Below are 15,179 nucleotides of genomic sequence, written 5' to 3'. Positions count from 1 at the left end.
TTAGTCGTCCTTCTTCGGTTCCGGTGCCGGGTCATCCTCGTCGTCCTTGGACTTCTTCTTTTCCTCCTTCTTCTTGCGGTCCTTCTTGAGTGCTTCCTGGACTTTCTCGTCCTTCTCTTCTTGCAGTTCGTCCCACTCAACATCGTACTCGTTGGCAACAGCCTTGATCTCCTTGCGAAGGGCATTTCCGTCTTCGATCAGGACTTCCCACTTGCGCAAATCAAAATTATGTTGCGCGTACAACTTCTGCTGTCGGCGAGATACGGTGAAGTTCATGGCAGACCGGTAGCTGACTTCGCGGTTGTGGTAGAGGAACCATACGTAACCTCCGATAAGAGTGGAGAGACCCACCAGATACTGTCAAACTGTTAGATGGAACCAGAATCGAGAGTGACCAAACTTACTGTGACGGGCTCCATGACATCCCAGCCCAGCTCTGTCTGGAAGGTGAGGTAGTACACAACGCACCACCATCCGGCGATGCCCACAAAGCCAGCCCTTGCAACGTTCTTTGCCGCCGCCTGTGCCAAGTCATCGCACTCCTTCTTCACGCTCGCCATCTCGCTAATCTTCTTGGACGTCTTGCGCAGACGCATTCGTAGATAGTAGGTCCTGTCGTTGAAGCTGGGCACACCAACCCGGATCTCCTCTGGCGCACCTTCAATCTCAATGGCGAATTCTTGCCCGCGAGCAGCATCGCGGATGAAGTCTCCAATCTCGGTCGATGAAGACCATCGCACAAACTTGCGCTCGCCTTGCTTGTCTGCTGGTGCTTCCTGACCCTGTCCGGAGTACGACTCGACGCCTCCCTTTCCAGGCCCACCTCGCAGCTGCTCAGCTTGCTCAGGTGTCTTCCGATCTTGGCTGTTGAGCTTCCCTGTTTTCTGGACCTTTCCGTCGATACGGATCTCATCGACCTGTCCAAAGTCCTCCTCGCCGTCTTTCTCGCTGAGACTCTCGCTTTCGTTACTGACTGGTGTGCTTTCCACTTCCTCCGGCTCTGCGTCGTGCTGCATTGAGTCCTCGGCGCGAAAGTAGACATTCGGCTGACGATCACGACCCTCCTTGTCCTTAATTGTGGGTAGCTCGGCTTGTATCAGGCGTTCGAGGTAGGAGATGGGTTGCTGTGGGTGGACGAGGAGTGCTAGCGGTTCCACGTCTTTGCGATCGGTGTTCATGTCGCTCGTCGTGAGTGGCAGGATGATCTTAAGCATCCGCGACGGGGTAGTGAGAAGTTTGCCTATCTCTTGTTAGTGACGAAGTCCTCATACAATAAGAGAGGCATACCCTTGGTCATGGCTCCAGCGCTCCTCTGTCGCGCGACAGGCGGCAGGTCGCTTCCTTCCCTGTGCCATGGTGTTCGTATTTGCTTGCCCTTGTCTTCCTTCAGTTTCTTTGCGAAGTGGTCCTTCTCTTCCTGTGTGATGTTTTCATTGAGGTCTGCAGCAGGCCGCGCATTGGAGTTGCTGTAGTCTCCATACTTGTCAGTCTCCTTGTCCAGGCCTCTGGGCTTGGTCGCATAGCATCTGAGCTGGGAGGATGCCCTAAGCTGTATTGATATGCGTGGAGAGTTGCGTGTGAACAGTGGCGCGCATCGAGCGGTCGGGAAGGTTGAGGCGCGTGGGAGCGAGGCCAGCGCCGACAGTCGGTGCCTCATTGTCGGCTCGGGGATGATGCAATGACCGGGGGGATCGGATCGCGGCGTAATACACGGAGACGCGAAGACGTAGTTGTGTCGACATTTCAACAGATCTCAGGAGACACACGCGACAAGCAGGGTTCCAGCATCCACATCTTGGGCGACGTCATTGCTGGTAATGAGTGGCTTGAAGCTGTGGCTGCGTGGCTGGAGGTCCTCATCAACATCGATGTGCCAGGTGCGATCTTCCGACATATCTCACCTCTACCTAGACGATGCAACTTACACTACTCAGATGCACTTGCCGTAATACTAACAAATTCTTCCGTAAGCTATTCGATCGTAAGACTTAGCTGTGAGAATGGCATAGACGAGATGTCGATACTTCAAACTATCGATGTGGATGTGAGTCGCAACATCGGCGGTAACGGACATAACGCCTCTGAGTACGCCAATTGAAACAATTATGTGGACATCACGTCAGATTCTTCACCGACGAAGTTCGGTTCTTGTTAGGAGTGCGTGAGAATTAGGAGTACGTGAGGCATGAGGGTAACGCGGCTTTAGCGGAGATATTCGACTCAACATCACTTATCCACGAAGTTGCATGGGTCCGCTAATGCAACTGGCTGACACTCTCAAAATCTGTATCACCGAACGTATTCCAAGTTGCCATGTGTAAATATATAAGAAAGACCTATATGGGCAAGTCCTGGATTATCACACCATCTCACCAACTTCCACTTCTACCCCATAACGTCTCGTCTCCACGCAGCCAACTCCATCAAAATGGTGAAGACATTCCAGTTCCAAGACATCCAAGTCCCATCTCCCGGTTTTGGTTGTATGGGCCTCAGTCATGGACTGGGTAGCAACCTCAGCCTTGAACAAGCCGAGCCCGTTCTCCTCAAAGCTATTGAACTCGGTTGCACTTTCTGGGACACTGCCGTCGTGTACCAGGCTGGTGTGAACGAGAAGCTTCTAGGAGACTTCATCCGAAAGCACAACGTCCGCGACAAGGTTTTCAGTAAGTTCTCCTAATTAGAGATCAAGATCTCGTGCTGGCAGTATCGCTGATAGTCTATGTTCAGTTGCCTCAAAGTGTGGCGTTGCATGCTTCGATGGCGAGTCAGGTGTAACCAACAGCCCAGCTCATATCAAGAAGTACATCGATGGTACCATTGAGAGGCTAGGATTTACACCCGACCTCTACTACCTCCACCGCATCGACCCCAAAACACCCCTAGAGGAATCTATTCCCGCACTCGACGAATGCCGCAAGGCAGGCAAAACCAAGTACATCGGTCTTTCAGAGTGCTCAGCCAAGACACTCCGAAAAGCAAACTCCATCGCCAAAATCCACGCCATCCAAGCCGAATACTCCGCCTTCGAAACCCTCCACGAAACCGACTCCCTCATCGCCACCGCCGCTGAACTCTCCATCTCCTACATCGCGTACTCACCCCTCGGCCACGGCTGGCTCGTCGACAACTTCGACTACGCATCCCCCGACGACTTTGCGCCCGACGACTTCCGGCGCACTGTCCCGGAATTCCAAGGCGAGAATTTCTATCGCAATAAAGCGATTGTGGAAGAGATTAAGAAGTTGGCGAAGAAGAAGGGGTGTTCGACGAGTCAGATCGCCTTAGCTTGGGTAAGTAGTCAGGGGATGATGCCGATTCCTGGGACGACGAAGGTGGGGCGGTTGGAGGAGAATTGGGGGAGTAGGGATGTGGAGTTGACGGAGGAGGAGATGGCGGAGATGAGGAGGATTGTTGATCAGGCGAAGCCGGAGGGGGAGAGGTACGGAGAGGCGCATCGGAAATGGGTTGGACATTGAGGGTTGGAGAAGACGGTGGAATGGGATTCTCCCATTCGTAGATTGTCAGGACATCGTTCTTGCAAATGATTCAAAGATAGACGCCATGTACGCGGCGCTGAGGGTATATACGAACGTCCAATCCAACCTTACGCAACGCCATCTGAAAGATCGATTCCACTGTCCAACATCCGAAGTACTGATAGAAATAACCACACCAACTCCCAAACCCTCCTACCGACTCCGATACGTGTCCAAAAACTTCAACCGTTCCACAATCCCACCCCACCCATCCAACGTATGTTTCTTCTCCAGCAATGCCAACTGATACCCATCACCACCTTCAACAGCATCATCATCTTCTTTACTCCATATACCCCTTTCCATCGGTAAAGGCTTGCCAACCTTCCATGCATCGAGTACTTTTTCTGCCAAGTCAGGACGCAGACCTGTGCGTTTAAGTGCTTTGCTGATGAATTCGTTGGACCATTTTTGCTCGTTTAGCTCGGTGTAGAAATCGACGATTTCGTCGCCGGTGAGAGGTGGGTCGGGGTCTTCTTCGCCTGTGGATGAGGTGGATGGTGCGGGGGATGAGGATATGAGGAGTGGTTGAGGGGGGTGCTGCGAGTAGAGGGTCCGGTCTGGATCTTCTTCTTCTCCTTCTTCCTGGAGAGAGCGGCGGAACTCTTCCATGGATTGGGTTGTTGATGCGTCAGATGGTGGTTGTTCGAGTGGTGATGAGAACCGCTGCGGTTGTCGAGGGTTCATGTTGGGGACGAAGTCTTGTGGTCTTAAGAACGTGTCTTGTGTCGGCGATGATAGGATGGCTTGAGTGTCGAAATTAGAAATCTTTTGTCGGGTAGCACGCGGTGTAGGTGTGTTTGAGGGCAAATCATCGTCAGATACTGAGTCTTGTTCTCGTGGCTGTGAGAGTGGGTGTAGCTCATCAATATCAGGGAAGTCATCTGACTCTATGCTTCCCGCCTCTTCTTCCTTCAGATCCTCGTCTATGTTGACGATGGTAGCATCTTCATCCATTGCATCGAGCTCTTGAGGCCGGATTTGCTCTTGCACCAGCTCCTCAGCATCTTCTGACGTCGACGTAGTCTGGGAACTCGCAGCAGAAGATATCTCCACAGGCTGGTTCTGCGCGCCCTCGGCTTTGATCGGTTGCATTGGCTCTTCCTGGGTAGGTGTCGCGCTTCCATTCTTCCGACGTTTCGTGGGAGGAGCTACTTCTTCCTCATCTTCCTTCTTCACAAAGTTGTCTTCCCGTAATCGCTTAGTGTACCTGGCAAGCTGCTCATCATAAAAGTTCGGAGATTCTTGGCGAGCGGTGGATGATGACGGCATCTTAGGCTCTGACGCAATTTTGGGTGGGTTTCGGGGTTGCGGTAATTCCTCAGAGTTCGCTCCCTCAGAGGCTGACCGCTGTACTGGCTCCACTCTATTTCGTGTTGTTGGAGAAGGTTGTGACAGTGTTTCGTCTGGTTTCTCGATCTCTGCTGGATGCTGACTGAGCGCCTGACTCCGCCTTGCGTTTGCGGCATCGTGCTTTTCTTCCATCTTCTTCCTGATCTTCTCCCTTTTCGATGTCGGATCGCGCAACCACTGTGGACGGACTACCATCTCGTAATACTGCCGCCACTGCTCGGCAGTTTGGTTTCCCTGATTCTCGGCCCACCCATCCCAAGCAGAGAGGTAATCGTCTTGTCCTTCCACGCCATCGATGAAATCTACAAAAGCATATAATTCCAGCCAGTCGTCTGTGCTGAACAAGACTTCTAACTCTTCCACACTATAGTCGCTGTTCGCTTTTGTTTTACCCATCTTATCGAGGTTTGTCTCACTTGGAGTCTGTTCTGTTTTAGGTATTTGCTGTTCTGTAGGCTTGGAGGGGGCTGGAACTGGGGGCATACGTTCGTTCGACTGGTCGGAGGGAGGAGACGGAGGAGCGTTGTCAGGTATCGTGAAAGCCGAGAGCGGACGTTTGCTAAGTGTCTTGACCCATCGGTCGCGCCATGACTGCCATGTATGCCGTGGGTACTGTCGTTCGTTAGCGACCACTCCCGCGCGCGTTTTCTTTGTTGGCGCATGCCTTGGCTTCGAGCTGCTTGTATAGCTCATTCCCGCTGATGGAAGCGCCTTTCGATTGAGCGTCGCGCACCCATTTGGAGAGTATCCTATCTTCCTCTGCTGTGTACGATGTCCTTCCGCTCTTCGTTGGTTGGTGGATGGAACCAGCCTCTCGCGCCTCACCTAGCGGCGGGCCGGCTGTGTAGTCTTCGGGATCTTGGAGTTCTCCCTCCTTGATGGACTTTTCTATGAATTCATACGATGTTGATCCGGGAGGACAGTCTCTCCGAGCGTGGTCGACGATGAGGTAGTCCGCCTTCTTCTCCAACGCAACGATCTCTCCGCCATTGGCCTTGATGTCGTCCAGCAGCCGTTTCCGCGACGCTACGCGCTGCGCAACCCAGAATTTCTTGCCAGCAAATAATTGGCCGCCTGACGCGAAATCGAAATCCTCGGCGACGTCGGTGTATACGGTCGGCCCAGCCATGGTGGGGTGGTGTTGTCGGGTTATGGTGGTGGTGAATGACGCGTTGGCTCAGGCGCGACGCGTGCTCACATGGGACGCATGATTCACGCGGGGTCGCTTAGCCTCCGCGGCTGCTCAGCCCTATCCGACGCTTGCGCTGTCACTTCTGTGAACTGACAGACAGAGCGCGACGTGATGCCATAGAGCCTCGATCCGCGTCTTCATTCTGTTCCGCCATGCGTAGTGTCGCCGTCTGCAGGTCTCTTTCACCATGACCGTCGCCCGCACCATCATCATCTTCACCATCACAGTGTCGCTGGTGACTTTTGTAGCTTTCTTCGGACGACTGCCGGCTTTCAGGTATCTCTATCCCTTCAAGCTTGCATCTTCCGCTCTAATATTCCCAGGAACACGCCCATAGGCTTCCTTAACCGCCTCTTCCTCATTCACATCCCCTCCGCGTTCCGAAAGCTCGACCTCGCTCTCACCAATGGCCGCATTACCAATGGCGGCGCCCGCCTGGGCAACTACCTCATGCACGACAAGCATCCGCTAGTCGTCATCTTCTTCCTAGGCCTCGTAACCGCATGCGCGACGCTGTTCCTGCCCACCGTTTGGCACCTCATCCGCCCGCACCACAAGCTCCTAGCCTTCGTTCTGCTACCGCAGCCGTACGTCTTCCTATATCTTAGCGCAAAAAGCAACAGCCAGACCTACATCACCACGCTCAATCATGCCGAGCAGATGCGACACTACCCGTACGACAGGGTGCTGTACTATCCAGGCACGCCGTGCCGGACGTGCAAGTTCCTGAAGCCGGCGCGGAGTAAACATTGCAGTATATGCAAGACATGCGTGTCGAGGATGGACCATCATTGCATATGGGTCAACAATTGCCTGGGGCGCGGCAATTACAAGTGGTTCCTAGCCCTGTTGCTATCCACAGGCATCCTAATCGCTTACGGCGCATACCTGGCTTACTACAGCCTTTCGCCGTTGGTTCACAGACACTACCTGAAGTACGAAGGATGGTATAGATACAGCCCTAAGCAAGGCGTAAACACGAAGAGCTGGTTTGGATACTTCGACAGGAAGACCCACTACTTTCTCATCTACACAACCATCTACCTCGACATGGGCGGTGTGCGCGGATCTGGGGTTGGACTACTGGCTCTTCTCACATGGCCGCTTCCATTGGGTCTGCTCGCATACCACGTCTACCTGATCTGGGCCGGCATGACTACGAACGAGAGCGCCAAGTGGGCAGACTGGCGAGACGACATGGCCGATGGCGTCGTTTTCTTGGGCCATAGGCGGGAAGACACTATGCAAGAATACCGCTCAGCAACACCTGCACGGGAACATACACATGCCTCCGCGCATTCTTCTTCGTCAACGTCGCCATTCCCGACTCCTCCGGAAACCCCGCCAGAAGACGAAGAGCCGCCAACGACCTGGCCGCTAGAAAGTAGACATATTCTCATTCGCACGCGAAATGGTCAACCACCTAAAACACTTCCGAGCAGCATACAGTCGGTAGCAAGAGAAGATAGCTTTGAGCGTGTGCGGAATCTGGCGGCGGTGGAAAATGTGTACGATTTGGGTTTCTGGGACAACATCGTTGAGGTGTTGTCGAACTGATGTATATTTTGAATCAGAGTTTTGTACCATCATGATAAACATTCACATGGATTCCGGCATGGCCTATCTTTGAACCTCTCCTTGCGTCTATAAATTGCTCCTCACACCTCCCACAACCCTTCTTCATTCCCACCTTCACCAAAAACAGCGTTCGAAATGACATTCACGTTCGACCCATGATCGTCTCTCTCAAAATCTAAATGCTAAAGCACATCGCGCATGTTCCTGTGGTATCCAGAGAGTTGGCTTTAGGCAGTTCTGGAGACATGTTTCCCATTTTCGATGTCTCAACAGGGACAGGGTATCCTTCGACATACTCACAGCTACAAGATGAATTGACAGCTCGCACATGTGTATTCATTGGACATTTCCGGGCTTCCTTGCCTGATTTGCGCATGTGTGCAATCTCTTATAACCATCACGTCACATACCAAAAATGGGTGGAAAATTGCACATGATCTCGCCTTCTGTCTCGAGCCCAAAAGACTGCCGTGCATCGAAGCTCTGACGTGAGTATAAATGTCTACTTCGCCGCTGCCTTCCAGCTCTTTACTTCTACCACAACTTCAATGTTCGTGTTTCCAAAAGACTACAAAAGTACTTCCTATGTGCGCGAGTCTGGCTTGCGCTTTCGATGTCTTCAAAGAATGGAACTATGATTCCATGTCTCGAGACTCCAAAAGAACTTCCTGAAGAGATGATGTTTGCGGAACTACCAAAACAGAAACCTACAGGGTCCATGTGTGTCGTCGTGCAACAGTATCAAAACGTAGCCGATAAGTGGCCATGTCGAAGTGGAGACGATGTGTATAAAGACCGTCCGTTCCGGCTTCCTGGACTATCCGTTACTCTTTTTCCAACATCAAAAACCACATTTTCAAGTATCAACGAAATGCTTTCATGTGTGAGAGATTTGCTTTCTCTTTCGAAAACTCGAAATTCGAATTCTACAATAACATGAATCCGGGGAGGTCGTCTTTTGTACCAGACAACGTATTGTCGCGAAGAGCCAGCCATGACCGAAGCGCGTGCTCGGACAATGCCATCAGATAGTTATGGTGCTACACTGACCGCATGTCATGATAGCTTCAGCCAAACTTACAAGGACAGCGCCTCACTCAAGCTTGTCTTGCTCGCTGATGTCAAGAGCGGCAACGAATACAGCCACCGGACCACTGCAGAAAGCTATGAGCTTTCGAAACTCGAAGTCTGGTTTCACATAGTGAGAAACAAAGACAGGAACATAGCCGAAATAGCAGTATCAATGCCGCATGCAGAGTTTTTCTTCGAGCGTTGAGCGCTAAAGCGCGGTAGCCGTACAAAGTCGCACAAGAGCGTGACATGGCACAAGAAGTTGCTGAAACATGGTTCGTCTTCACTGCATACACACCACCAAAACTTGATCAAGAATCATCCTCTAAAATAATGTATATCTCTGGGTACAACCATAGCATGATACACGGTGATACGAGTTGTGACCTGTACTAGTGACTATTATCTCGCTGAGATTCAAGCATCCGTCTTGGCTGGTGTGCTCGGAAATTTGTCTTCGCGATTGCCATGTTTGAACGCCCACGTCGAGTCATCCATGCCACTGTGTGCTGCTGTCATGTACTTTCTGAAAGCCGACGACATCGTTACAACTTGTTTGAGATCATCTTCCACCATCTCAGGCGGGTCCTCGCTCTTGTCATTCTTTGCTCTATGAACAGCGAGCGCGACAGCCGTCTGGAAAGCTAGTAGATGTCAGTACTCATGAACAAGGAATGCATTTTATGCGCCAAAACCTACCATTCCTGATCTCTCGTCCATTCCACTCCAATGCCTGGACCTCTTTACTCTTGACGTAACTCTTAGCATCATACTCGTACTTGATAACAAAGCCACCACGCTTGGAATCGTGGCTCAATTTCTTGAACAAGTTGTCCCAGACTTTTGCGCGTGCGACATCTGTGAGCTTCTCGTAACCGAGCGAAAGATGGATGCGTGAGATAAAGGCTTCGTCGAAATGACCAACACGGTTCGTGGTGAGGAACAAGATGCCCTGGAAGTAATCGAGTGCGCGTAAGAATACTACACTGCTGATCAGTGTAGTTCATATGCTCAATGATTCTATCTCACCTGTTACGATGCCGTTACGCTTGAGATCATGGGTCGTGCGTTGTTCAAGATACACGTCTGCTTCATCCAGCAAAACGATGGCGTCCCAATCACGGGCTCTTTTGAAGTAGCGCAGAAGCCGAGACTCCAACACCGCAGGCTCATGGCCAAGATCTGATGCAGTTATGCTGAGTAGAGGGCGCCTCGTATACTCAGCTACTGATTCTGCGCTCTCTCAGTCGAAGTTCAGAGCATTACTGAACTATAGTCTTACCTGCGGTGAGCGTTTTGCCTGTTCCTGGAGATCCGTGCAGCAGGATGATCTGGCCCTCACCTTTTCCCTGTATGTAATCTGCAGTGAATCGTTTCGACTGATCGCCATCGGTGTATATGTCAGCGACAGCCTTGATCAAGTCTTTGCTTTTAGCGTCCAAGACCAGTTTATCGATTGCATTGTCGGCCATACTCGGCTCTGCCAGTCCTTTGACTTCCAGAATATCTACATTCTGTTAGTACACCCAGGAAGTCGTTTGAGTACGGCCTTACCATAGCTGCGCTCGTTCAAAATGAAAGCGTACATATGCGATGCCATGAGTAGATAATGATGCTCTGTAAGTTCGGCTGTGTCGCTGGGTACGATTCCATGGTAGTCGTTGAAGCGCTCCTTCACGTAGATCTCTGTTGTACGTGTTTTGCAGTCACTGCACTCGCATTGCGGCACACGGATGGTATTGCGGAGGACATCAGCATCATCTGCAGGCGCATGGTGATCAGACTTGAGACCATCCAGTTCCCAGGGTGCCGTTTCGTGTTCAACGACTACGCGCGTTCTTTTGTACTGTAATCCTGAGTTATATGTACCGTGGTATTGATTGTAGACTTACTGTCTTCGAAGCTTCCTTCAAGCCCTTGCCCGTGTACTCGAGAAAGCATGGTCGCTTTGAGTAGTGGAAGTATCTTCTCCCTCGACTAACAAGCTCCTCTCTCAGTCTACCCTTGTCATTCCCGTCGTGAAACTTCACCGGAAATACTGAAAGACTAGTTATCTCTCGCTCATTGTCGAAAACCTTGACATCGATATATCGGCGACGAGGTGTGATCTGTGTCCCTCCAAAAGCCAGGTTCCAAACGGCTATGGTATAGTCGCGAATCGATCTTGTATCATGGGTTGGAGCTGGGATACATTCAACCTCATCCAGTACATATACGTTAAGGGATCCGTCGCTCTCCATAACGTAGACATCTGTACCAGGCTTGAGGAGAAGCCAGTAGTTTTTGAATGAAACCACGGGCACTCTCCTTTCCTGAAGTGATTGGAACTTCTCGAACGGTACACCTGATTGTAACATCAGATAAGATCGAAGAAGCTCGATGTGCTCGTCGCACTTTTGGTTGAAAGCGGCAGAGTGCTGGGCGCGAAGCCCTGAACCATCGATCTTGTAACCGAGCAATTGATCCAAGTGATGATACAGATCTTCGAAAGGGTATAGATACAAGCCAGCTTCTAAACCAAACTCTTCTCGACACTCTCCAGGATATTCGATAATCGATTTCAGTAAGTTTAGCAGATACGAAGAGTTTATCTTGAGCTTGGTATAGACAACACTGTCTTGAGATCCAAGCGCGGCTTTACTGTCGACTTTGCCATGTCTTTTGTTCTCCGAATGGCGGTAATGTGGTGTGACAACATCCTTTATCTCCTCGAGGGCGGGTAGTGTAACGTCATCGTCTCCGTGGGCAACATCCACAGGTTGATCAAACGTGTGTCGGGCTTTGAAGGTGTTGTACGCAGTAGTTCCTTCGAAATAATCGACTGTGTATTGTATCCGGCATTCGTGTTTGGCTGCTTTGTACGCCGAATGTGGTTCGAAGTGAACCTTCATGTCGTGTTGGATGACTTGTTCCCACGTCTCAGGGTGGATGTAGCCGTGATCGGGTGCCCAGACAGTGATGTCGCCGTTGGAAATGTCGGTAAGAACTTGGCCATCTTCTAGGGCCAATGATTTGAGCAGGACCTGAACGACCTGGTCATGTTAGACGCAATAGAATCGGCATAAAGAAGCAATACAACGATAACTTACCTTCCATGAGTAACATGCCGCCCATGGAATGACGTAGTAGTAGTCGGAGACGAAACAAGCGCTTGCGTTAATAAATCGGTGACCATATCTGCTAACATCGCAAGGTTCATTCGAAAAGCTTGGATCGTTCATCCCAGCCGCGATGGCCGCGTTGATGGCCGCATCAAGACGGTTCATGTCGATTTTGTCCTTGTGGGGCGTTCTGTGTTCAAAGTTCCCTTCGGTGTGTTGACGGGCTGGATCATTAGGCCTGCCTTCGCAGTCATCTTCGCAATCGTCGTGTTTCCCTGTAAATGATCTCAGCCAGGTTGTGAATACGGGGTCATCTCCGCCATCCATGGCGTCTAGATTATTGAATGCCTCAGTATCAGATGATACCTTGACAGATGCTTCGCTGACTGCTTCTTCAGGGTCTTCTGCCAAGTTGGACTCGCCTTCTACAAACTCTTCAACATCCGTGGGCGTGTCGTGGCCGAAAGCACCTTGAGGAAGCTGAGTGGCGGAGGTCATGACGTTTGTGATGACATCGGTGGCCCCCATCGTAGACTTCATGGATTGCTACCGCAAGAAAAGTGGTGTAGTTTGCTGTTTTGTATCTCATGCCCAGGCTGAATGCAAGGCGCAGGTCTGCGCCGAAGCTGTGCAACTTCGGGTGCTTTCAACCAATAGTAGTTCCAAATCCTCTTTTGAACACACATCCCCGCAGGAGCCGGTGAACCTTTTTGAGTCCGTCATGTGGCATGTACGGGAGCCAGCATAAAGCAATATTGCGAGGATGGTACAACATCGGACAAAAGAACTTTCCAGGGCGTATGATCCTTTTTGCTGAAGTCCATTTCAAGCCAATATTTGTTGTGTCATGTACCACCCAGTGTGTGTATGCGTCGCGTACGCTGTGCCAGTACAGAAAGCTCAACAAGCTACGGATGCGAGGGATGTGCGTGGCGCAACAAATACGCTGACGCAAGGCGAGTTATGGCAGTGTCAAGCAGCGTCCGGTTCGTTTTGCTGTTCCCTCTATCGAAGACAATCGGAAGCGCGCAACCATGCAGACTGAGGAGAGATTGTTAAGAGACGACATCGAGAGTCTTGAAGGAAGAGCCACAGTAAGATGCTTTACGAACAGCTTGCCAGGCTCAACGCCGCTCGAGCGCGCAACCAAGAGCGCGCAAGAGGAGCGAGAAGCCTCAGAGAAGCAGCAACACGAGATCAGATTGCGAGAACTGTTCGAAGACGACAATGGCAGGTTCGTACGAGCCACTAATCATGGGCTGTCTCCCGCTAATTTGGCCAAATAGTGACGGCATATTCGACGTCCTGGAGGATGCCAAACGTCAATTAGCGAGAGTCTGCAGTGTGGTCGAAGCATCCGATCATCCGTCGTCGCTAGTGAAAATGCGCATGAGCCGAAAACCGGCTAAGGCGAAAGCCAACGAGATCATGCAAGGAATGGCCGCTCATGGATTCGGTCAATTACGTGACTATGTCAACAGCCTCGAGGCGACCTTGAAAAGCAAACAGGGGAAGGTAAGTAGCGTTCAACAAGCCAAAAGACGCCGACATACTATACTAATCGTTCCTCCAGTCCGGACAGTTTGCACAACGATTCCGAGACGTTTGCAAGATGCTAGATGACCACAAAGGTGTATTCAAAATCTTTCCGTCGCAGAGCGGCTACGTGTCGGTATTGTGCGGTGGTATATCTGTCATTATCAGCGCTGCTGTGAATCACGATGAAATCGCCGAAGCCATCTCGGATGCCGTGACAACAGTCACCGAGAAAGCAGCACGGGCGAGCAGATTCCAGGCTCTTCTCAGTACACGGACGATGCGCAGACTCTTCTCCAAGCTTTATGCACAGATCTTCCTCTTCTATCGCGATGTCATTGATTGGTATGCAAAGTCGCGCACCTCTCGATTCTTCGCAAGTTTCAACGAGTCGCTGGGAGAGCGATATAAGAAGACGCTAGAAAAGATCCAGAATACGTTGGAAGAGATGTATGAGGCGGTCAACTTAGCTCACTTCGCCCGCTTACAGCTGCATTGTACCGAATCAGAACGGTACAATGAAAGTCTTCGTCAGCGACAGCAAAATCCCGGTTCTGAAGGATGGTGTCCAGGGCAGCGTGCACAGATGATGTTCATGAGCTCACACAAAATGGCATGTATCGATGCTGCAACTCGCACTAACACCGGATGCTCCACACGGGAGGGTGCTCTGTTATCGCAAAGACAGGCACCCAGGAGCACCAATAGTCTAAGCCGAACCGTAGCGAGAGACCTTACAGCTGGACTACGAGATCTCGTTGTGGGGGCCGAAGGCCATTCGCTTCTCAACGATGGCCGGTTCTGGCTCCCCGGAGCCGATGTAACGCTCAAGCTTCACGCCTGGTTCGATCCCGAAGTGGTTTCCCCGACGATATGGGTATCAAGCGACGACGTCCCGCAATCTGATCGTTCAGGCTCGTACGCAGCTGCACTGAACATGTTAGTCGTAGCGTGGGAGGCGGAGATGCCGATGATTTCGCATTTTTGCGAGAGGCCTCGTTTCGCGACCATTCATATAGATCGCGACGTAGAAAGGGTCGGCCTCATCGGACTGGTGTACAGCCTTATATCGCAATTGTTGCAATTCCAGTTCGACGGAGACGAATTCGAGTTGTCTCAGGACACGCTAGGTCGATTGGATGGTTCGGATGGAAGCTGGCCGACAGCTCTCGGAATGTTCTCAGCACTCCTGGCAGCAACTCCACACCTCAGTATATGCGTCATTGACAGCCTCAACGACCTCGCGTTTGGCGCAGGTGCGCAGTGGTGCGATGCTTTCCTAGGAGTGCTGTTTAAGCACCAGAAGTCATCAGCGGGCATCTTCAGAATTCTGCTCACCACCACCGGGCAGTCTCGGGTACTGCAGGATCATGTGAAGGTTTCAGATCGAGTGTTCACCCAGACAGAAGCGCGAGAAGTGATCCGAGGTGGGCGTTGGTACACAAGTTTAGAAAAGTGAGGTGGTTGGACGCGTGGTGTTCGCGTTGGAAGGTTCACTGGCGCGAACTCGTGCCTCGGCGATGGAGGCTTGGCAGCCATGGGAACATGAGGTCATCTACATCGTTCAGATCTCAGTCATGCACCACATCAACAATCATCGAGTATAGTTGGTTTTGTCTTTAGTTCCTCGATGTATTGGCTTTTTCATCTACTAGTTTGCTTCTAGCCCTCCAATATCGACGCACATCCGTAGATGGTATACGTGCCTACAACGACACCGAGCCCAAGGCGCGTTTTCCTATTATTAGTAGGCGTGTCATCCCCGGGTATATGTAGCCTACAAAGCGCTTCCTCGGTCTTCCTCGTTAG

General features: G+C 51.3%; 6 protein-coding genes across 6 annotated transcripts; 3 read left to right on the top strand and 3 right to left on the bottom strand.

Moving 5' to 3' along the window:
- J4E88_003664 (uncharacterized protein) lies at positions 1–1,657 on the bottom strand (the record flags this gene model as incomplete). The annotated part of the gene is made up of 3 exons (XM_049397312.1): positions 1–357; positions 405–1,240; positions 1,288–1,657. 3 exons carry the CDS (start codon positions 1,655–1,657, stop codon positions 1–3), a joined length of 1,563 nt encoding a protein of 520 aa, XP_049256700.1.
- A 771-nt stretch (positions 1,658–2,428) lies between these two features.
- Positions 2,429–3,479, top strand: J4E88_003663 (uncharacterized protein; the record flags this gene model as incomplete). Its single annotated transcript, XM_049397311.1, has 2 exons — positions 2,429–2,666; positions 2,731–3,479. The coding sequence occupies 2 exons, from the start codon at positions 2,429–2,431 to the stop codon at positions 3,477–3,479; spliced, it is 987 nt and encodes a 328-aa protein (XP_049256699.1).
- A 213-nt stretch (positions 3,480–3,692) lies between these two features.
- On the bottom strand, positions 3,693–6,021 carry J4E88_003662 (uncharacterized protein; the record flags this gene model as incomplete). The annotated part of the gene is made up of 2 exons (XM_049397310.1): positions 3,693–5,359; positions 5,526–6,021. 2 exons carry the CDS (start codon positions 6,019–6,021, stop codon positions 3,693–3,695), a joined length of 2,163 nt encoding a protein of 720 aa, XP_049256698.1.
- A 250-nt stretch (positions 6,022–6,271) lies between these two features.
- Positions 6,272–7,641, top strand: J4E88_003661 (uncharacterized protein; the record flags this gene model as incomplete). Its single annotated transcript, XM_049397309.1, has 2 exons — positions 6,272–6,360; positions 6,408–7,641. 2 exons carry the CDS (start codon positions 6,272–6,274, stop codon positions 7,639–7,641), a joined length of 1,323 nt encoding a protein of 440 aa, XP_049256697.1.
- A 1,509-nt stretch (positions 7,642–9,150) lies between these two features.
- On the bottom strand, positions 9,151–12,374 carry J4E88_003660 (uncharacterized protein; the record flags this gene model as incomplete). The annotated part of the gene is made up of 7 exons (XM_049397308.1): positions 9,151–9,377; positions 9,433–9,714; positions 9,763–9,915; positions 10,016–10,240; positions 10,288–10,579; positions 10,626–11,765; positions 11,823–12,374. 7 exons carry the CDS (start codon positions 12,372–12,374, stop codon positions 9,151–9,153), a joined length of 2,871 nt encoding a protein of 956 aa, XP_049256696.1.
- Positions 12,375–12,868: 494 nt separating this feature from the next.
- On the top strand, positions 12,869–14,829 carry J4E88_003659 (uncharacterized protein; the record flags this gene model as incomplete). The annotated part of the gene is made up of 3 exons (XM_049397307.1): positions 12,869–13,068; positions 13,121–13,349; positions 13,408–14,829. The coding sequence occupies 3 exons, from the start codon at positions 12,869–12,871 to the stop codon at positions 14,827–14,829; spliced, it is 1,851 nt and encodes a 616-aa protein (XP_049256695.1).
- Between the last annotated feature and the right edge of the window lie 350 nt (positions 14,830–15,179).

Source organism: Alternaria novae-zelandiae, assembly GCF_023758075.1.
Source record: "Alternaria novae-zelandiae strain BMP 2774 chromosome Unknown scaffold_6, whole genome shotgun sequence".
In the NCBI taxonomy this organism is placed as follows: Eukaryota; Fungi; Ascomycota; class Dothideomycetes; order Pleosporales; family Pleosporaceae; genus Alternaria; species Alternaria novae-zelandiae.
Note: the sequence above shows the minus strand (reverse complement) of the source record. Positions and strands in the feature narration are given on the sequence as shown.